The sequence below is a fragment of the Candoia aspera genome, chromosome 1, assembly GCF_035149785.1.
Source record: "Candoia aspera isolate rCanAsp1 chromosome 1, rCanAsp1.hap2, whole genome shotgun sequence".
Taxonomy (NCBI): domain Eukaryota; kingdom Metazoa; phylum Chordata; class Lepidosauria; order Squamata; family Boidae; genus Candoia; species Candoia aspera.
The window spans coordinates 172,121,576-172,144,623 of record NC_086153.1 but is presented as its reverse complement, the minus strand read 5'-3'; the positions used below and the strand labels follow the sequence as shown (position 1 = coordinate 172,144,623).

The 23,048-nt window shown below is 37.8% G+C and overlaps 1 protein-coding gene across 1 annotated transcript in view; it reads left to right on the top strand.

Moving 5' to 3' along the window:
• The window catches only part of CPS1 (carbamoyl-phosphate synthase 1), a 136,623-nt gene that overhangs the window by 66,284 nt on the left and 47,291 nt on the right, over nt 1-23,048 (top strand). The window contains exons 20-22 of the mRNA XM_063317918.1: nt 2,404-2,580; nt 3,506-3,624; nt 21,446-21,587. Coding sequence (XP_063173988.1) covers nt 2,404-2,580; nt 3,506-3,624; nt 21,446-21,587 — 438 coding nt within the window. The remainder of the gene's footprint in view (nt 1-2,403; nt 2,581-3,505; nt 3,625-21,445; nt 21,588-23,048) is intronic.

Below are 23,048 nucleotides of genomic sequence, written 5' to 3'. Positions count from 1 at the left end.
CTTCCAAAAACTGTTGGAGAAGTATACCATCCTTCCAGAGAATATTCAGTGAATCTCTTTCCTGAATTTTGCAAGTCAAAAATGGGAAGGATAATTTTGGAAAAATGATATTACAGTAGCCTATGTGTTTAGATTGTCATGGACACTTACTTAGGATAGGGTTGTGCCCATTTCCAGCTTAAGACTAAGTTTTTATGTTGAACATAGTTACTCTCAACAAGCAGAGTTATGTTCTTGGCTGCCCCTGCTATTCCTTCTACACCCACTTCCATCCATAGGCATCCATTCCTAACTATGATGACATCAAAATGATGAAAAGTGTGTTGTGAATCACAGCACAATGCAACTTTATGACACATGTTTCATCCATTGCCCCCAGACTCCATAGACACTAATGTATTTATTTTAGAATTACTAAATTGTGCAAACAAAAAACTGACCAAACCTCAACATGTTATTGGAGCCGTAGCTTGGCTGCTGTTTCTCAAGTTATGATAGTCACAAAAATCTCTAGTCAACTTCCTTCATAATTTAGAAGTGTTTGAGATAACAACTTTCTATTTGTTGGCAAGGTATGACGATTTTAGTAACCCCATGTAAGGTATGAGATTTGTTTCATATTTTCTTTTATATAATTGATTACTGTCTCAAGATTACTATGCAGAAGGAATGCTTTGAATATTAATGACTAAACAGGAAATCAAAATTCAACATTTGTATTTCCATTTCCATTTTTTTCTTCTAATAGAATAACTGTGGACATTATTTTAAAGATGGTGGAAAAGAGATGGCATTAACATTTTAATTTAGGACTCTCTAGAGTAATATTGACACATTCATCTGTAGGTTTCAAGAGGAATGGAATGTGACATAATGGGTAAATCATGCAGTTAATTAGCTAATTATCCAACAGTTTTGCAAAGTATAATCATTAATAACATATTTGCTTGTTGTCAGACATTTTTCTTAATATTTTTAAAATATATTCTTTGGCTGTATTATTTTAACAAGACTTACTTTAGAGCATCTTTTTTTAAATCAGCTCTCCTTTCTATCTCCATAGAAAAAAGTAAAATATACACAACTCCTTTATGAAAGTTGTTTAGCCTAATTTATTTATTTAGCCTAATAATATTATTTTATTATTTATCCTCTTTCTTATTTAGACTAATAATATAATGTCTGTACATTTTCCTTTTAAAAAGGGGCTTGCAAAACTTATTTATGATGTACAAATGGGTGCTTTGCCTCCTCTGAACCAGCCCTTTGATGTAAAGTGAAGCAGTGTTGTGTTTCTAATCGCCACAGCACAATTGCTTTGCTTTGCTTTCATCTGATCAGTAATAGGGGCTACTGTGAATGCCCAGTCCAGCTGAAGCAGGTGATCCAGGCAGATGGATCTCATCTCCACACATTGCTGTGCTGAGGCAGAACCAATTGCTTCCCAGAGGCAAGATGCCTAATTGAGGTGGATCTTCACCAGTCAGCACAGGCCTGGTCATTATTTATCTTTCTTTTACTTTGAGTTTAAATCACCTTGCAGTGGATAAAATACTATTTAAAACAAAAGCGTAAAAACAATGTCCATTGAATTCCAGTTCATCAAGCTTGCTTCATAGTTCAAGTTGCCAATTCTGAAATAGAAAATTCTGACATCTGGTTATATCAGGTGCAGAACCTGGCAGACACTTTTATTTCCAAATACTTTATTTTTTCACTTTTGGGAGCTTTTTAAATAAGCCCTCATAAAAAGTGATTTTCTCTAAAGTGTGATATATCTAGGAGGTCTCACCCTCTTGGTTTCAGAGCTATAGATTGTTTTTTCTTACTGTATTGTCAAAATATATGGAAATATAACTGCAGTTATGCTTCCATATTTGTGTCTTTTTGTCGTATTTATAGCTAAAATTTCTTCTAATATGGGTCATATGCAAATTCCTCTTTGGGGTATGGTAAAGACAGAAGCAGCCACTGAAGTTCTATTGTGGATTAATTTCACATTTATAACCCCTGGGTTATTGGCCACATAACTAAGAAAACTTTCCTATCTTTTCCTGAATCTGAAAAAGTGATATTAGAATCCCAGTTGCATTCCAAATTTTCTTTTGCAAATTTCAGAACTGAAACATTTTTCAGACTTCGAAATTTTGTCATTGAAAAAAATGTGTAATGTAGTTGCTTTCATCCAGCACTGTGTGTCGTTGGCTTTTCTTGTGACTGGACAGAAGATAGGAGGGGAGGAGAATATATTTAACTTGTAATGACCATAGTACTGCTTCTTCTCTTATGCTTCTTCTCCTAATTTATTTTTATGGTGGCAACTTGATTTTTTCCCCCCAGAGAAATCCTGAAACAGAAGAGTGCTTTCTATGTATGACAATGATAATGCTTTCCTTATTTCAGGTTATGGCTATTGGACGCACCTTTGAAGAGAGCTTTCAGAAGGCATTAAGAATGTGCCACCCATCCATTGATGGCTTCACATCATGCTTGCCAATGAATAAAGACTGGCCTGATAATGTGGATCTCAGAAAAGAACTATCTGAAGCCTCCAGCACGCGGGTGTATGCGGTGGCCAAGGTATTGTGAGAAGCAGTTGAATTTTCATCTTGCCACTAGCTAACAGACAAATAGTTACTTTAACTAACATATCGTTACACCTTTTCAAGATCAGCACCTTCCATGTTTTTTCCTGAAACCTAAACAAAGAGAATGGAATATTCAGTTGGAACATTTTGAATGTGGCAGGATTCTTGTTTTAATAGAGCAACTGTTCATGCCAAACAAGATTTTTGTTGGAATTATCTCACAGCATCAAAAGCTCCAGCAAAATCTCATGTGATTTTTTTATGCAGATCAAGACCATAGGTAGACTGGGTGGCAGCCTTTACACAAATCCTTAATAATTAAGAAGCAGGAAGAACAAGCCTGCTGTTAATTTCTTTCTCTGAAATAGACTACTTTTCAGATTCCCTTAAGCCATTATACAGTCTGTTTATGGCAACAACCTAAGAGGAATGGACATTGATTCTTCTTAGGCAAACCTCCTTACCTGACTCCAACTAAAGCTTAGAAATAATAATTTTATATTATTAACTGAAAGCTATGCCTGACTACAATTATAAGGACCAGTCTCTGTAGATTTAAGACTTTGAAATGAGCTTTTATGAACTTCTGAACACAACTTCTAACATCTGGAAGTAGGGTAAAGAGTATGCATTTTAAAGGAACACTGGAGGGAATATTAAGCAGCAAGTTTTTTTTACAGCAACAGTGAAAGCAAAAGCAAAATTAAACTAATTAAATTAATTAACAGATTATATGGATTGTAGTTAAAAAGCAGTCCATATAAACTGTTGCTGGAAGCTAGATCTAGAAAGAGCTAAATTTCAGAATAGATTCAAGAGAGAAATAACTACTATATATTTTCATTCAATGCAGTGTTCAGGAACAAGCCAGTTCTTAATTCATGAAACCATGACTAAACAACATCTCTTTCTGGTAGGCCTTGAATGAAAAGTTCCCTGTAGATGATATCCATAAGCTTACAGACATTGATAAATGGTTCATCTTTAAAATGCGTAATATTGTGAACATGGAGAAGAACTTAAAAGCTCTTGATAGGTAAGTCTATTAAACTTTCTTCTAAAGACAGCTGAATATGTTAGGCTGTATTATTCTAATGTCAGATAATTGTTTCTAGGAAAGTGCTGGTCTAGCAAAAGTTTCTGCGTATCCTTTCTTTTTTCCTTTTTTTATGCTTAACTTGTATATCGAGGGTGCTCATGGGAATGTAGCCATAAAGGTAAGGCTGTGGCTGAGTGGGCTGGTCAAACTGCTGCTTTCCTCTTACTTGGCTTAGTCCACTACCTCATCTACACACTTTTTTCAGGGACTGCTTTCCCTTTCTCCTGGCAAGCCATCTTGGTTGGATTTCACTCTTGCCTCCATCCTTCTGCTAGTCCACATTTATGTTTCCAACAATGTCTATCTTCTTAGAAAGGAGCATTATTGAGGATCAGTATGGTTAGGCATTTGCCAAGGCATATGCTCCAGTCAGGGTCCACTGTTGACCCACAGCGCCCTGTCCTGGCTTGAATTGCATATTTGTCTGCCTTCTTTTGCAGTGTAAACAGTGCCAAGAGCCAGAAGGAGTGGCAGCCTCCACTTCCCTTGACTCCTCCTTTGGGTGGTGTGTCAGATTGAGTCCAAAAGGGCAGGATAAGTGAGAGGGCAGCTCTGGCACTGACAAGAAAGAGATGAATCCAGTAATGGAGGTAGATTCACAAAGTGTATTGTGGTCTCCAGAATTTCAAGTCTACACTCTTAGTTGTTGTTCAGTCTCTGTATTATTTACTTATTTATTTATGGTGCCTTCAAGTCCGTCTTTACTCCTGGTGACTGCCTAGACAAATCCTTGCAGTTTTCTTGGCAGCAGTTAGAAGTGGCTTGCCATCACCTCCTTCCAAGGGCTGAGAAGAATGACTGGTCCAAATTCCCCCAGCTGGCTTCATGCCTAAGGCAGGACTAGAACGCTCGATCTCTCAGTTGCTAGCCTTTTGCCTTTGAGCACTACACCCAACTGGCTCTCCTATTTATTCGTTTACTATATATGTTATATAAGGCTACCACAGTAACTCGCAACAAAACTTGATTTAAAAAAACTGTTGAATACCATTCCAAAATATAATATCCAACCAGGCATATGTAGTGTAGTGGTGAAAGTCCTGGACCCATGTTCTAGTCCACCATCAGTATGGAAATTTACTGGGGGTCTTTGAGTCAATCATTCTCTCTGAGCCAAACCTGTGTCCAAAGGCTGTTGTAAGGAAAACAATAGAAAGGAGCATCACCTTATGCTTCTAAAGGAAAGGCAGAATATAAACATGCAACCAAATATACAGTATTACCATAAAAGTAGCAGCTAAAAAATTATCTTGCAGAAGGAATAAAATCAGATACCTAAAAAGTGCACAAACACTTCTTCAGGGCATTAAAATGGCATATTTCTGAAATCCTGTGGGGTTTTTTTTTAACTTTTTCTGCCACCAAATTAAGCTAAACAATATAACAGGCAAGTTTCTAACTGGATGATTCACTAAGGAAGTCTTTTTGGTCACTCTTGCCGCACCTGAGTCTGAAGAAAACTTAAAATTCAAGTGAGAAGATGTGGGCTCTTTCATGTACCTTGATCCCCAAACATTAAGGCAGTAATTTTTGAATCGTACCTCAAAACCAGATGTGCTAAAGATGTAAGACAAAAGGCTCAGTGAAGGCTTAAAATCTGATGGCATAAACTGACTTCGCATGATGCACTGAACTACAGACCAGTCACTGATGAACCCAGACCATGAGGTTAGTTAACGGTTCAGTGTGACATGTGAAGCCAGAAAATTGGGCTTCCCGAGTAAATGTTGATTCAGTGAGCCATCGGTGAGCAGAGAGAAGGTGCAGCAAATGAAAGAGGAGCAGGGAATGTGAAGGATCTGGTCTGGGCAGGGGACAGAGGATAGGGAGCAGGGAGGAGAGAAAGGGGGCAGAGAAGGAGAAGAATCCCTCCCCCTTTCTCTCCTCCCTGCTCTCCTGACAGTAGCTGCAGCTTTGCCGGGGTGGGGGGAGAGACAGGCAGCTTTGCAGAGGCTACCAGTAGGAGTAGCAGGTTTGCAGAAAGTGTTCCATCAGTTCCCATGATATTCCTCTGAGCCCAGAAAAACATCTTTGGTTGCTGGACCAGACATAGCCATGGAAACAAGAGCCATACAGGAGGGGGCAGTCCTGCAGTGGGCCTGCAGACAATTGACTCTCAGGCTCCTTCTCCCCGTGACACGGAAATTCTCTTCTGTTTTGATGAAAACAGAAAACACCACTTTCTTGATAGAGGCTCTGATGTGGACATGGGTGTCCGCAGGATCTTGTTATTTCCACCAAAATGACGAAAGCAGGATCATTTTGCCTTCTGCCCCTTTCATATGTGTGTGCCGTATCACAAGGGGCAGGGTTTGTGACATGATGGCATGAGCCTGCTTGTGTCGTCCTGCCCATCCTGTGGATGTACTCAAATAAATGGCCAGCAGGCCACCCTAAGCTAGGACAGGGGAGCTGTCTGGATGAGCCACTACTCTGACACCTTAATAATCTTGCCATTGCTTCTTTTTTGGGGCAGCTACAATTGAGATGTATTTAACTAGAAAATAGTATCTTAGTTCTCTAGCATGAGTGTATAAAATACAATACAGTAGAGAGTGTCAAACTGAAGATCACGGCTGTCAGTCAGTGTTTCCACTATATTGTGGTCTACCTTCCCTTCACTTTTCCATTTCCTTCCTTGTATTTTATGAGGCTGGCAGAGTGTCTTTACTGAATTACTGTCTGCACAGTTAGGGCATTTTTCTGCCTAGAGAAGGATATGGATTTTGGCAGCCACTTGAGGGCACCAGAAACTCACATTCTGTCGAATAATTAAATAAATATATTCCACTGTCAGGGAGGAACTTGGCAGAAAGATTTGAATTATTGTTATTAAAAAAAAAAGGCTTTTCATCTAATCTTTGTTCTGCTCCTTTGACAATCTGTAAATTTTTAATTGAGTAGTTTTCATTTTACTCAGAAAGTCAGCTGGAGCTTTAGTTAAGCTTAAGCAACTATGGAAGAATAGTTTGATAGATAATTTACCATAGCACACATCTCAGGTAATTTCCCCTTTAACTTCCGTGTTTTGTTACACTGTCTTTCTGATTTTACTCAAAAGGAATGCCTTCAATTACCCATATTTTTCATAAATTCCATTTCTTTTGTTGGACACAGTGATTGATTATAGTTAGCCTTCTGCACAGGCTTGATCCCATAAATGAATCAAAAACAAATTGAGCTGTTTTTATTAATGCTTTTCCATGGTGCTAGGCTATAAAATCTATTATAAGGAGGACTAATACTAAAGTTACCTTCTACACTGGCATCAGATGTAAGAAAATAAGTGAAGGAATGATGAATAAAATGCAAGCAGATGTGTCAAACCAGGGATGAGCAACCTATAGCTAGTGGAATGCACAACAACCAGCTTGGTGATTTTGGTCAGCCCCTTTGACCCTCTCCTCAGCTGCTGCTGCTGCTTACATTCTGTAGTACCATTTCATTAGACGTTAATGCTTCTCTAAAGTGTTTAAATACTTTTACATTTTTACAAAAATTCTCAGTTTGTTAACCACATGCCCTGTTTTGGGGCTAGCAGAAAAAGCACACATAAATATTCACCAACTCTTCTGCATGCTTTTTTTTTTGTATGCATTTTTTCCAAATCTGGACATTTTCCCATAATATTTTGGTCCATACTGTTGGCTGCAAATTATATTGCAAAATTCTGGAAGGTGTATATTTCAACATGCACCTCTGTTTTGTAATCTTCCTTGTATCAGAAAGTACAAAAATGATTTGTATAAAAACCTTCATGCAGTGAATTTCTCATCCATTCCTATTCCTGGCTATGTGGTGCAGTTGCACTGGAGAGAAGAGGAGGAAATAGCATTGATGACTGAAATTAATAGGGCATGCCTGGTGATCAGAGTCTAGAAGGAAAGAAAGAAAGAGAGAGAGAGGGAGGGAGGGAGGGAGGGCGGGCGGGCGAAGTATAGGGATATTCTTCTGCTTTTGACTATAGTGTAGACTGCATTCAAGATTCATTTCTTTCCTTCCTTCTGTTGCTGCTTTGCAAAACCCCTCGGAGGAGAATCTGACAGTAACCCATTCACTTGATTCTAAGCCAGAGTGTTCCTAGAGACATTTACTCACCATCCACCATGGCTTTTAAGGAAATCATGAGGAGATAATAGTGTGAAAAGAGAAATATATTAATGGGGCTTATCTTAGGTCTCTGCATTAGAACATTTACTGACATGAAAAGAAAATATATTGTGATTTTAACTTAGGAGAGACTCACTTGTAGCCTTCGGTAGCACTTTTTAATTATTGCCAAATAGAGTTAATGAAATTATGGAATTGGATATGGCATTTTTATGCTACCCCTTTGTCCTGCTGTTTCCATTCACCATTCCAACCTCACCCTCCCAATTCCATTTTGTTCTACCCTCCCTGCAAAACTGTAACACAATCTTCCCTTTAGATCTCTCTGCAGTGTTGAATGTGACTAGAGACACAGTGGCAACTTCCTTGCTGCTTGATCTGCATCTCTGTTAGCTGCAACATGGTCTGTCTGATACCATTATTATTTGCTTGCATTATAGAAAAGTCTAGAAACCTGGAACATATAACTCCTCCAATATTCTGCCTGAATCTCTTCCAATATCACATTCCACCCAAATTCTGTATTCAACATACTTCCCTTATTCCAAAGAGCTTTCCAGTGTTGAGAAAGTCTGAACTCTTCTTTCCTAGTGTTAGCAATGTAGCTAGGGATTGGTGTTGCCTATCGTCTCTATTCCTTAGTTCTGCTTTACAGACATGATTTCTGAGAATTCTTCCTTGTAAACCTGGCTTTAAGAGTTTCTGTTTGGCTTTCCAAAACATTTGATTATGTTTTCCATTGTCACTGATAAGAACTTTTATTATTATGGTTGGTCACACAGTCAACCAGATATTTAGACTGGATTTGGCATTTTTGTCCACCTATCGAGTCCTTCCCAAGGACCTGGGATACAGGTAGTCCTCACTTAACAACCATTCGTTTAATGACAGTTTGAACTTACAACAGTGTTGGAAAAACTAAAAAAAACTGGAAAAAGAGCCAGTTTGATCCAGTGGTTAAGGCAGTGGGCTAGAACCAGGAGACTGAGAGCGCTAGCCCCGCTTTAGGCCTGAAAGCCGGCTGGGTGACCTTGGGCTAGTCACTCTCCCTCAGCCCAACTCACCTCACAGGGTTGTTGTTGTGGGGAAAAGAGGAGGAGGAAGCAGTATGAGGTATGTTCGCTGCCTTGAGTTATTTATAAAAATAATAAAGGCGGGATAGAAAATAAAATAAAATAAAATAAAATCTGATTTACGACTGGGCGTCACACTTATGACCATCATAGCATCCCCATGGTCACTTGATCACAATTTGGGTGCTTGGCAACCTGTTTCCATTTATTTATTTATTTATATTTCAAATTTCTGTCACTCCCTATCTCCCACAAAGGAGGACTATGAACATCACAGTGTCCTGTGGTCACATGATCGCTATTTTCAACCTTCCCGGCCGGCTTCTGGCAGCAAAATCAATGAGAAATTGCATGATTTGCTTAATGACCATGTGGTTCTCTTAATGCCTGCAGTGATTTGCTTAACAACCACCACAAAAAAGGTCATAAAATCAGGTCAGATTTGCTTAATGACAGCTTCTCTTAGCAACCAAAATTCTGGTCTCAATTGTGGTCGTTAAGTGAGGACTACCTGTAGGCAGATGTTGTTGTTTATAATGTTAAAGTTATTGTCACAGGATGTAAGCTGTTCCAAGTAAAGCTGCCTTTTGCAATTGACTGATGGTGATTTTGTCAATGCCAATGGTGTTCAAAGGGTTTACCGTTTGGAGGAAAAGGCATTATTCCTCCTTTTACCAACCAAAGAGCAGATTTTACACAGAACTTGCCAGTTGAAGGTTCCTAATTTATCTAATTCAGATAATAAAAAGGATAGGGAAAGGGGGAAAGGATGTTCTTGTTTTATTCATTGCTACTAGGGATTGGGCTATTAATTCATCTCCTCTTCTTCTGCTGCTTCTTTTAAATTGTCCTGTAAATCAGACTGATGATCAGGTAGCAGGGGTTTAGCTGTTCTCACTGGTTTACAGAAGGGAAGCTTTGAATTCTTGTAATTCTTGTTAAAATGTTTTGTACAACTTCTATATAAGTTCCTTGTAGCTGACATTTCCACAGCCGTTTGTAAACCTGAACTCTTAGACCCTTATAGCCACTCACTTTATAAGAAAGGAAATTGTCCTTTCCATGAGGACATGCCAAAGATGGCCCTTCTGTTCTTTATTTTTTGAATAAGTTATGCAATCTTTTTTTCAGAGATTGGAAGTAATGAAATACTAAAAAGCATATCTGCAGGAGATTAAAAAAGGCTAGAAATTTTTTAAAAAGAGAGACTGTAGGAGAGAGAGATATTCTGTTTTTTTTTCCAGCTCAGAATCATTGAACTTTCTCACAATTATGGAAACGATAGCCGTGTCTCATGCTATAAAATAAATTGCAACAATTGGAGCACTATCTGCTATAGAGATAATGAAAAAAGAGGAAGGGTTTACCAGTGCTTTGCTTTTATGTATCTTGTAATTATAATAAAGTACAGAACAAGAATATTATAAAGCAGGGACTGATTTTTTTCCCCCGAAAGAAATGGAAAAATACATACACAATTAGGGAAATTGAGAGCTGATGTCTGCATTGCACCTCCGAAACCATGGTCTGTCAGAAGAAGAAAGCTCACTATAAAACATTATATTTTTAAGTTCTTTTGATGTAGCTAGAGAGGGAGAAAGAAAGCTACTGGTGGATAGAAATTCACTGCTAAAGATGGGGATATTATCCAAAATACTCTTGGACACCAACATTAATATCACTTTAATGTCAGACTTAAGTCAGTGGTTTAATCAATAGATTCAAATCCTTTCTCTCTCCTACTCCCTCTTTCCACCTTCTGGCTACTTTAAGCAAACCTGTAAAGGAATTGTTTTGTAGTGGACTCTCCTTCTTCTGAGAAAGGGGCCTTGATTTCAAAGATGCAAAAATAGCTGATCTGGCAAATGCATTTTAGATCTATGTTTGCTCTGTGTCCAGGGAGATGGTTGAGCTGACATAAAATCTATCTGCAGGTAAACAAGTGTGACCAGCCTTTTAAAATATCGCTTTCCAGAGATTTTGTACATGCATTGCTGTGCAAGTAAGGAGTAAGGGATTGACACGGTGAATCCATTCTTTTCATTTTGCCTTCTTCCTTTTCCTAACTTCACTGAAAAGTAATTTATCTATGATTTAGATTAATAAGATTAATATTTTATTCTGGAACTGACAGAGATACGGAATAGGGATGTTGTTTTCTCTCATTGTTAGTTTATTTGTATTGTAATTTTTGCTTATACTTAATCAGTTAAAGAAGAAACAGTAGCCAATTCTGTTACATACATACATACATATAGTGTGTGTGTGTGTGTGTATACTGTGTGTGTGTGTATACTGTATGTGTGTGTGTTTGTATGTGTGTGTGTGTGTATGTATGTATGTATGTATGTATATATGAAATCTGAAATTCAGTCATGGAATGTTTAAGCTACTTTGTCTGAAGGTACTGAAATTAATATTTGCATTAGTAGATTATCTTTGCTAAAACAGACCTATAATGCCTTTTACCTTGTATTAGATAGGCTTCAGCCTCTGTGACAACTGTATTTATTAAGCCACTATTCCCAGGCTCATTAACATAAATAAAGTAAGTAAGTAAGTACCTGCTTCACACGAGTAGGATATAAAAGCGGTGAGATACTGTATATGAAGTGATTATTATGCCAGATCGTTTCCTTCTAAATAGAATTTTACTGGAAGGTTTTGCAAGGCCCTTGTACTGATGTATGAAATAAAAAATTTAAAAAGAATGCAGTGGCTTTTGACCCTTATGCTTTATGTTTAAAACTTCTGTAAAAGAGAGGTGCTACGATACCATCTAATTCTTTATTCTTTCATCACCCAAATCCCTGCTTGCCCTGCCATGTGATGACAAAATGCTTGGTTGAGGGAGGTGAGGCAATTCAGTGCCTTTACAGAGGACTGGATGCTGATGGGTTCAGCTAGGCCTGTCACCTCAAAGAATGGACTTGAGAACATGTCTTTTTTATTATTTATTTACTGTCCAAGACCAAGTCACAAAATTTAAAATACATACATGCATACGTAACAATACATACATAAAAGGAAGAAACCCTATAAAATTAGCAATTCATTAGAGGCACCAAACAGTTTCTGAAAGCTAAGGCTATAAATCAAAATTTTGCCACTGCTTTTGAAACACCTGGGTATTGGTTGTTTAATCAGGGTACCTCCACCTCCGCATCCTGAGTGGAGTCTATCCAGCTCAAGAAGGGGGGTGTTCACTCTGATCGCCAGTGAGAGTACAGTGAACACTTTGAAAGGATGTGTGAACCAGCAAGAACCACATGGAATGGCGCTTGAACTGGTGTGTGGCTTACCTGGTCACAGTTCTTCCCAGTACTGTGGAACATAATTCTATTGCTGTTTAAATTATAGAAATTATTCCCAAATGGGTATGTCTCAGGTAAATTATCATATATAAATACATTGCCTCTTATTGTGGTGATATATTCTCTTTTATACTTTTGGTGCAATATAAATGACAAGTCTACAGGTGGTAGCTCATTTGAGAATTTGGGGAGAGAGCAAGAGAGAGAGAGAGAGAGAGAGAGAGAGAGAGATGTCCTCAGCAGTCCAAGAACAGTTTTAGTATGTTTTGTCACTTCTTCTGAAATAGCTAAAACGATGGGATACCCTTGGGACTTTTTATCCATTTCTTCTTCATCCCAAGAAACCAACTTCAGAATTCATCATGTAAAGAAATTTAAGGATTAGTGCATAGGTTAATTACTTCATTCAGCAATGGTACCTACCGTGATGAACCTTGCATTGAATCATGTTGAGGGTTCAATTTAAGCATTTTCCCCCAAGCTCTGCTATTTTCAGTTACATGGAACAAACAGAACCAAGTAATTCTGGTTCAATAGACTACTGAAGCACTTTGGGAAATAGAAGGATTTTTAAAAAGAAACCTTCATTTCTATATACAACTGTATATATTGAAAATAGATTCTTTCTTTCTAGAAAAAAGACTTTAGTATGTAGTTTGCAAAGGTACAAAAACTGGAATGAAAACCTCAGATTCAGACTTTGCAAGATGAAAACAGTAGAATGAAAGAAAGATCAAAGGATCATCAATAAATAATTGCTTTTCCTGTTGGGGGTCACATTGCTTTGAAAAAAAATCAATTCTATATCTGCAAATAAGAGAATAACATATGATTCATTAGAAGGTCCATGCTGATGTTCTTGTCTCTGGAAAGATGTCCCCTCGGATGGAAATAATTTTAGTTTTGGAAGAACACAGAGAAGGCATAGCTGTTTTGATTGCTCTGCTTTTATACATATTTGGAAAATAACAGGGAGTAGGAATAAAAGTAGGAGTATGTCTATTTATCTCATGGAGAAAATCTATCTATGTAGTCACTAAGAGTTGACATCGACTTGATGGCACATAATCAATCAATGTGTATTTATCAGTTCCTCTTTCTTTTGTACTACAACAAACTTTGGGAGATAATCAGGACAAATAATTCAATAACATCCAAATGATATGGTAAAGTAATTATTTGGGGATGATGTCTCAAACTTGTAAAACTCCCAGGCTCATGCACACAATTGTGTTCAGCTGCATGTGGCTGAAATACATACAAAAAAGATTTGCCATGTTTGCCAGGAAGAATATAGTCTTTGCAACAGGAGCTAGTTGCAGAAGTTTAGCATGCTATCTGAAAGAACCAGTTATACAGGTATGGGTGAAAAGCAGCCTTGTGTCTTCCTTTGTCCTACCACGTACACACAGTTGTACAGACAGATGTACAGATCACTTGCCTACAAAATGTATTCTGTGCATTCAAAGAGGGGGGGAGGGATTGGGCTGATACCCATTCACTGCAGAATGAAGTTGAGGAACTACTTCCTCTTTGAAATCCTTGATGCTTTATGCTACTTTTTGATCCCATCTGATTTGTGATGTTTGGTGATGATTTCAGATTTTTTTTTTAAAAAAGAGTATCTTTTTGTGATGTCAGTACCATGTTAAACTACATCCCAAAACTTTGGAATCTGACTATTTTTGCGGAGTCATGGTTGTATCAGGCTAGGGGTATTCCTAAGAGAATTATTTTGAGTAATTGGAAAAGTAGTAATATTCCTGATAATAAATATTGTATTCAAGGGATGTGTGACTTACCTGTTTTTGAAAAGCCAGTTTTATCTACTAGTCAAAAAATGACGCAATATGTTTTTCTGTGGCGTAGATTTTATGATTTTTAAAATTTTATTATTTTCTATTCCACCTGTATTATTTTTATAAATAACTCAAGGCGGGGAACATACCTAACACTCCTTCCTCCTCCTATTTTCCCCACAACAGCAACCCTGTGAGGTGAGTTGGGCTGAGAGAGGGACTGGCCCAAGGTCACCCAGCTGTAACATTAGACAATTCTTAATTTTTTCCCCTTAGATGTAGAAGGGGAGATTTGACATTTGATTGATATATGATATATAACAAGAGTATCCCCTTTTCTATTTTGCTTCGTTTGCTTGCTTTGTTTTGTTTTTATAGTTTTTCATGTATTTCTTTTCTATTTTTTCTATTGTAATTTTTTCATTCCTTTCTGTAAAATGTGTTTAAAATTAATAATAATAATAATTTTTTTAAAAATACTAAAAAATAGTAAAAAATGAATATTTTTGTGACCCAAATCTACCCAATTATAGTAATCAATGCTGAAAAAGACAGAGTGAGAATTGTTGTTATTTTATATCTCCCATTACTGTAATGGGCCCTGACATAACCTGACAAGCTGTCTTTTAAATAAGGTTCCTCTTGAGGAAAGTAGTTATACCTTGTCTCCTTGAGGCAAGGAGACAAACAATATTTGCCCCAATTTCATTACTCTAATTGCTTATTCTAGAGCGTGTGAAACGTCAGAACTGATTGAGTAAACCCACATGAACCTCTGAGGAGTAAATTTGGCAGGAAGAAGAAAGGCAAGAGAATGTCTTTTTTACATTTGTCTATCAGTTATTCAGGTTAAAAAATTCAAACTTGAAAGAAAACACTGAGAATCACAGATCAGCTGCTGTAGTAGTACAATTTCTCTTTCTCTTTCTAACTTTCTGAGATAAATTCATAAGCAGATACACAGAGAGGGTGAGAGAAAGAAAATATTGTTAGTGGGATCATGTTTCCAAGAATATACATTCAGTTCCTAGTATATTTATTTACAATTTCAATGTATAATGTTGCCCCCATTCAAAACTGACCTGGGTGGTGTACAATTAAAGTACAATGCCCAACAAAGCAAACTAAAGCAAAAAAGGACATTGCTTTGACATTGCATATCACAGCCAAAACAAACAGTATGCATCAAATGGGCACACCATTAACCTATCCCAGAGTTTGGGTGAAAAGCCAATGGTAGGTAGGTAGGTAGGTAAAAATATATGCCCAGAGATTTCATTTCCTGGAAATAACTCCACATTAGCTGATTTTCTTTTTCTGCTGTCCCATACTTTTGCAGCCCAAGGAAGGAGGAAAGCTCCATTTCTGAGATACTGTATATGAGGCTAGATTACTTCACTGATTTTCAGGGCCAGCCCTTGGTGTGGAAACCTTCAGTGTTCTTGTGCCACCAAGTATTTTGCCTATTTTATCCATCAGTTGTCATGATACAAAGTAAAGGACCAACCAAGGCTGCAGCTGTCCACCAGTTTCACTTCCCGGTAAATTCTTGGGCCTGATTGCCTCAGAGCTAGTAGACAACATGTGTAGCTCCGGGTTGAATTGTTCTGGGTGCTCTCTGAGCCTGGTTGTTTTCCTTCAGACATTTCATGACCAGGCTGGCTAACATCATCAGTGCAAGTGCAAGGGAGAGTGGAGTTTGCTGGTTGTTTCTGTATAGTAGCTTGCCCTGCCAGTCTTGGCGGGGGTGTGGCTTCCTCCTTGATGCTTCCTTGATTAGGTTAAGGTTTCTTCCATGGTTGTTTAACTGGTGTGGTTTCCTGTTTTCTGGATAAAATTCTGATAGTGATAATTTTCCCCACAGAATTCCAGTTTGCAGTTTCCTTGTAGGACATAGCTATATACAGTATACACACACACACACACACACACACACATACACACATATACATATACATATAAATACACACACACACTGTACATACATACATAGTGTGTGTATATGTATACTGTGTATACACATATGTATACATATACACACATACAGTGTGTGTGTGTATATGTATACTGTGTGTATATGTGTACAGTATATGTATACTCTGTTTGTGTGTGTGCATATTTATTTATTAGCATGCCATACAAAGTACTTAGTTATACACCTGGGACATATGTGCTGAGCTCTGGACAGCTTCGTGTTTTCTGCAGCGCCTCCTTCCTTATTAATAATAACTTGGTGACTCCCTTCAGTGGGGTGCTCAGTTGCATGTTAGAGCGGGTGCTTTCCAGCAGCATGGTCTGGTGTTACACAGGCACCAGTAGATAAGATGAAAATCAGTCAAGTGGAAGAGAAGGCTGTACTGAACATTCTGGCTCCCTTCCGTAATTGCAATGCTGCAAGCATTCCTTGAGTCAGTTAATAGATTTCCTCAGTTCCTCTGTGCTAGGTGAAAATTTCCTCATTAAGGAGAATTTATTCCATTTCCTTTTATCATTTATTATTGAAGAAGAAATGTGAGTGGATGGAGTTTCAGAGATGATAGGGTAGAATTTTAAACAAAACAAAACAAAACAACGCCTTGCAGCAATAAAGATGTGTACTAGGAGACGAAAACAGAAGTGGTCTGTGTGTGTAAAGGGAATAGTCTGCCTTGTGTATAAAGAGAAAAACACAGGAGGCTTCTTTTTGTTAGAGACTAAGTAGCACCTCCTAACCACTAAATGATTACTGCAGTGTGTAAAATGGTTGATTGTCTCACTTAAGGACACCTTTTTCTAACCCTAAACTTCAAATGGCCGTGTTGTGTAGGCAACTATAGGAAACAAAATGGTACAGAGCACATTAATCACGTCTTTTAGAATTTCAAATCTTTAAATTAGTTACAAGGTGGAAAAGTGAACTTAGCCTTATTAAGACGTTTTGAAGATACTTGCATGTTGGTAATATATTTGAAAAGCCCAGGGTATCTACTGCAGCAGTGGGCTTTTCATGCACTGGCTTGTTCCATTCTTTGGCACATCTCAGGATGATCAGGGGTCACACAATATCAGATCTGGTGCTAGTTAATGTAAACATAGGCTTGTGAGACCTACCACTTTTTAATTAAAATTGAGGTATTCACCAACTAAAGTCTGATGCAAAAGGGATACACTTAGAATTACACTTAGATTTCTGAGGCCAGAGATTTACTTTGTGCACCAGATCTAAGTAGAGGTTATAGTCCTCAATAAGCAGACTTTCAAAATAACTGGGAGGAGCTGTGTTGCAATTGTGTTGCTCCTATTATTAAACAATGAAGCACCAGAAAAAGTTTTATTTGTATTTAGAATGTTAATTTCTTATTTTTATGTGATCGTATTACACCATATGTAGTTCATTGTTCTAATTTAGTGCCTTTAGTTCTAGCTGTGAATAGTTATCTGTCTTTTTAACCAAATTATGGATTGGAGGTGGGGGGTATTGCAAGCTGCTCACAGTTGGTTGATTGGAGTGGCCTAGAAATCCTGTAAATAAGTAAATACATAGATACATTAAAAATTCTTGCTGACCTCTTTCAAATCAGTCAGAAACCTGCCAGTGTGCCTAGTTCTGTCTTTTGCCCATCCTCAATGGGAGAATTCTGAGTTAGATGAAACAGTGGTATGATTACAAGTAAAGCAGCTTGTGTCCCAGATACAGTAATGCTGATCTTTGTCAACAGTGATATAAGATTAGAAACTAAGTCCTGTGATTCATACAGTGGGAATTGGTCCAGCAAATTTGGAAGAGCCAAGGTTTGAGAAATTTAGAGAGAAATTAATTATTAGTTGGGGCCTGTTTTCCATCCTTATGTGTATGTTTTATTCCTTATCCCAACTGATATGGTATGAAGACTTGATTTGAACTTTATATTTTACTTTCATTTTCCAGTACATGCATACTGGAAACATACTTTTTGCACCAAGAGGCTCCATACTGTATAGTCAGTTATCCTAAGCATCTGATACAAACTGTCATGAATTAAAAAAGGATGAAATATGCTGTGATGTCATGATGCAAACCCTGATTTTTGGTACTTGGGTTATGATGTTGGACACAAGTATGTAAGTCGTATGATTAGTGTTGGGATATCACAAAGTGCATTTCATTATTTGCCTGCTCCCACCCCCACCCCTACTCCACCAGATGCCTGTGCCAGTTACCATGGCTCATGTAAAGAGGTGGAAGAGAGGAGAACACCATCTGATGCCATTTAACTTCTGGCTGGAGTGGTTGAAACATGAAACTGCCTCTTGGTTTCTAGCCCAGAGTGAATGAAACCTTTCTTGCATTGCAAATGCTTTACTCTTGGGAGTTTTTTAGAGGCAGCAAAAAAACAGAGGAACACAAGCCCATGTTTCCTGAGGCCATACTTACATAATACAGAAGTTAATGCATCAGAATGAACTTTGAACTTTCCTTAACAGCTGGTGATGACCAACTGCAGATGACTCTGATGTATTGGTTATTTTGTTTTTCTTTTATTCATTTGCAAATTGTCATTCTATTTTATTTATAAGGTAAGTTTCTAAATTATACTTTAATGATCAACATTTGGGGAATTGAGTCTCCAAAGAGATCTGGGACCAAGTTCCAAATTTCTTCATCAGCATCTGTATCAATTTGTTTGGTTGAGGCACATTCCTGCTAAAATACAGAAAACAGTAATGGGGTGGGGTGGGGGAGGATAAACCCAATTCTAAACATGTTACTCTGCATTACGTTTGTCTGAATTAAGTGAGACTTTCTTAGAAGCACGCTTGAGACTGCACATCTTCTAACTTTATCTAGTTTACTAGTACAAAAGTTGATTTGCACTATACCACTTCCTTCACACCAAAGGAAAGACAATAGTCTGGTTTCTGTTATCTGTCTCCTTTTCCTCCAGGGTCACCCTACAGTATCAGTTTGTTTTTATTTTTGTGCTTCTACTCATGCTTATGCCACATACAAATCATTTTACATGTTACTAAACCTCTACGACTTTATAAAGGAAGTCATATCTTTCTTATTGTGTGTGCAGGAAAATCTTAGCAAAGGCTTCCCCAAGCTTTTCAAGCTCTTTGCCATAGATCTAAAAGAGAAAGAAACTGTAAGAGAAGAAGCCTATTTATTTGAAAGTTAACAGGAAGGACAGGAAGCAAAAGAGCTCAAAACATATGCAAGCTTTCCCCCCTTTTGCTAAAATGTAGCTACAGAAAAAGAAAAAAGAGGGGTCCGACAGAGAACAACTCTCAATTTCTGATATTTCTGATACTCTTGTTTTGTTTCTCTTTGATATCCTCCAGGTCAAAGAAATCCAGCTCTACTGTTTCATGCAAAATTTTGTTTGCAGTCCATCTTAGCTCCCTCCCCAACTTGACTGCTTTTCTCTGGATGTGCTCCTGTAGTTAATACTTTTCTTAAGAGGTGGCATCCAGAAGTTGACAGTGAATTTCCGTGTAGCTTGTCTAATACAGAAAAGAGCAGGAGAATTATTTCCTGTGGTCTGGGAAATGATGCCATTGTGAATCCAAGACTATATTATCTTCTTTAGCAGCCTTATCACACGACTTGCTGGTGTTCAGATTATCTCCCATTAAGGTACTTGGATCATATCACCTGTAGTGTTGCCAAGGAAATTCTCTCTCATCTAATATACTTGATTATGATTCTTTGTACCCTAGGATCTTTTGGTCCAACTTCCCTGCCTAGCCTGAGCCCTGGCATTTCTTGGCTGGGCTGACCCTGCTTAGCTTCTGACCTCCGATAAGGTCAGCCAGGTGCTGCCACCTGCTGAGACTAGAGTTACATTATCTGCACCAATGCTAACAGCTCCTCCCTACCTTCTCAGAATATTTATAACATACCGAATAGCACCGGCTTCAGAGCCAAACACTGAAACATTCTACTGAAGATTTCCTTCCGTGTTAACATAGCGTCATTAATGAGCACTCACTGAGCATGCTTATTTAACCAGCTCTTGATCCAGGATTTATACTTTAAATTTGTACTTTGCAGTCTTGGCTATAAGAATATCATGAAAAACCTTGTCGAACGATTTCATGAACAACTGACCATGATTTACCACGTTAGTAAATCTAAATTGATTTATGTATGTGTGTGATCTGGTGTGATTTATTCCCAGTACTGGCTTCTGGTAATCAATGCATTGTTTCTGGACAATCGCAGACAGACTGCTTAATAATCAGTTCTAGAATTATGCCTCATTTCTAGTTTCCCAGCTCTGCCTCTCTCTCTTTTTTTGAGGATGGAAACAGTATTTGTCTATCTCCACTATTCTTGCACCTTATCTGTTCTACAAGAAGATTTCTTAAAGGTTAGAAACAGTGTCTCTGAAAGTACACCTGCAAACTCTTTCAGCACCCTAAAACTGTTATTTTACTTTTTCAGTTGTTTCCCAATGGAACAGCTGTGCATACTTGAAGTTGGTAACTTAAAATGACAATTTTGATCTAGCAATTATTTCAGGAAGAAAGTATGAGAAGGGGGAAACCTTGATTGGCACCATATTCTTAAGGAAACCAAGCACTGTTCCAGAAGTAAGTTTGCGTAGGCCTACTTCATGATGAACTGACGTGATGAGCATACAGATTAATATGTTGTGTAAAGACACAAATTGTCCTAATATTGCAGATAAAAGTTGTCCATGGAAAGAGACGTTGTGAGAGAAGAATGACAGGATTTTAGCAACCAGGCCATGGGGGGGTGGGGAGAATATATAAAACTGAACACAGACAATTTATGATATTTTAGAGAGAACCTTTATGTATTTTTTAGGATTAGATAAAAAAGTATGTGGTAAATACACATCAAATAGTGTGTTTTAATACTGCAGCAGATTTGATCAACCCAGACAGAATAAATGGATTATGAATACTTAAAGATATTAGGTATGAGGTAACTGTTGGGTAAATCTAGTATTTATTCTCTTATTTTAAAAATACAAAGTGAGTTTTGTAGCGTATAATGTTTAGTGATGCTTTTTAAAGCTTTGTCTTTATTAATAAATAATTAAAATGGCTGGTAAATATAATCTCTGTGTTTTTAGATTTGAACAGTATAATGTAACAGTATAACAATTCCTTCCAGAATTGCTTAGTTGTGAGAGATACACGAGGAGGTAGTTTTCAATCTGTTGGCAAGCTGCATATGAGACTTGACCTCAGAGAAAATTGTTTGTATCCCAGATAATTGGGTTAGCAGCCAATTATTGTTCTGGATCACACACTTTCTTCAAGGAAAAATAGCAATATTTTAAGCACTCAGCAGCTTAAGAGACTGGGTGGGATTTATTGATAAGAAAAGATTTGAATTTGGCTTGTTTCTCCCCACCACCCTTTTTCATTTTATTCCATGTACATTCCATCCTCCCCTGAGGGTGAAAAATATAGGAGCAGAACATGAAACCTGTATCCATTGTATATTCTTTTATGTCGATTACAGTGACTCTGTTCCAGAAGAGAGCCTGAGGAGAGCCAAGCAGATCGGCTTCTCAGATAAGCAGATTGGGAAATGTCTGGGACTGAGTGAAGCTCAGAGCAGGGACCTAAGAGTCAAGAAGAATGTAACACCTTGGGTGAAACAGGTATAAATGCATACCTATTAGCTGCTGCTACAGTTGTTATTATGGTGTAAACACTGAAGCTGTAGAAGTAACTGGAAGTATATATATTTGATAATCATGGATTTTGTTAACTTTCCATCTCTCAAGAACAATGTTCCTATTTGCAGATAAGAAATCAAGATCCTGGTTGCACAGGGCATATCCATATTGCCAGGCTGCTCTGCGGTGAGCACCGTCAACCATTTCTGGAGAGCAGGAATGGAGGATGTCATCCTGTACTCATTTCCAATATACTGAATGCAACCTCCATTAGTGTTTTCCTACAGTACTTTGCATTTAAAGTAGGGTTTTCTGGCTTCTGGCAGCTCAAGGGCTGCTGTTCAGTTTATCTTCTTTGAGGCCAACCCTGCACTTTGTTTGCCTGTTGGACACGGTGGCAGAAACACCCCCTCACTAGGTCAATGGTTGCCCACTTTGCAGCTCTCTAATCTCTGCTGAAGCTACTCTTACCAATGGCATTCTGTAGCATACTGGTTATATTTGCTTGACATTCAGAACATCACTATTTTGAAATTTGCCAGAAATGAAATTATCATTATTACTATTATTACTATTATTACCTTTTTCTTTCCTTGAGCTACTTACTTTTCTACTGGATTTTTTAAAAGTAAGTCCACTAGTTAAAAAACTGTCCCAGATTAATGCCGTGATAAGTCCTTTGTAGTACTTTTTCATCTGGGTTGCAATTGATCTTAGTTAAAAGGCTGAGAAGCTGTCAAATGTCAGCAAACAATGATGAAATGGGACACTGATGAATTTGTAAAAAAAAAAGTTGGTAAAGTGGGTAGCTCAGGGAAATCATAAAAATAATTAAAAAAAACAAAAACATTTCTGCTGGATTCCAAACCAGTGGCCTTCCTCCTGACAGGCAAATATTATAACCATTATTCTACTGGAAGTTTTACATTTTTCAAAAAGTATATATATATAGTAAGATTTGGTTACAGAAACAAAAGAGATTGGCAATTGTTTCCTTGCATGGGAAGTTGGAAGGGCACAGCAGTGGGGGAACTGTCCAATGGGAGTCTTCAGGCTGAATACCAGGAAAACACTTTGCAAAATCTGCACAGATTTTTCTTAAGACGCCTTAGAATTCAGCTGTCATGAGGATGGGACAGGAGCAACTTAAAGGGGCAGTGTGGAAATGCCCTTATTCACAGGTTGTCTTGTGAGCATTATGAATATACAAGGATTCTGCCACATAACTTTTTGGGAGTAGATCCCTAACAGGACAAGCACAGCTTCTGTTCATTTTTCTTCAGAAGCAAAAATTGAGCTAATTACTTATGTCCTCAGTGGCTGATTCTCCTCTGTAGTGCTTCTTGGTCATTTCAGAAGATACTACAATTGAGAATCAGCCTTTGCATCTGGGAGCACATGAAACATTTTTGCAGTAGAAAGAAAGAAAATACCAAAATCTAT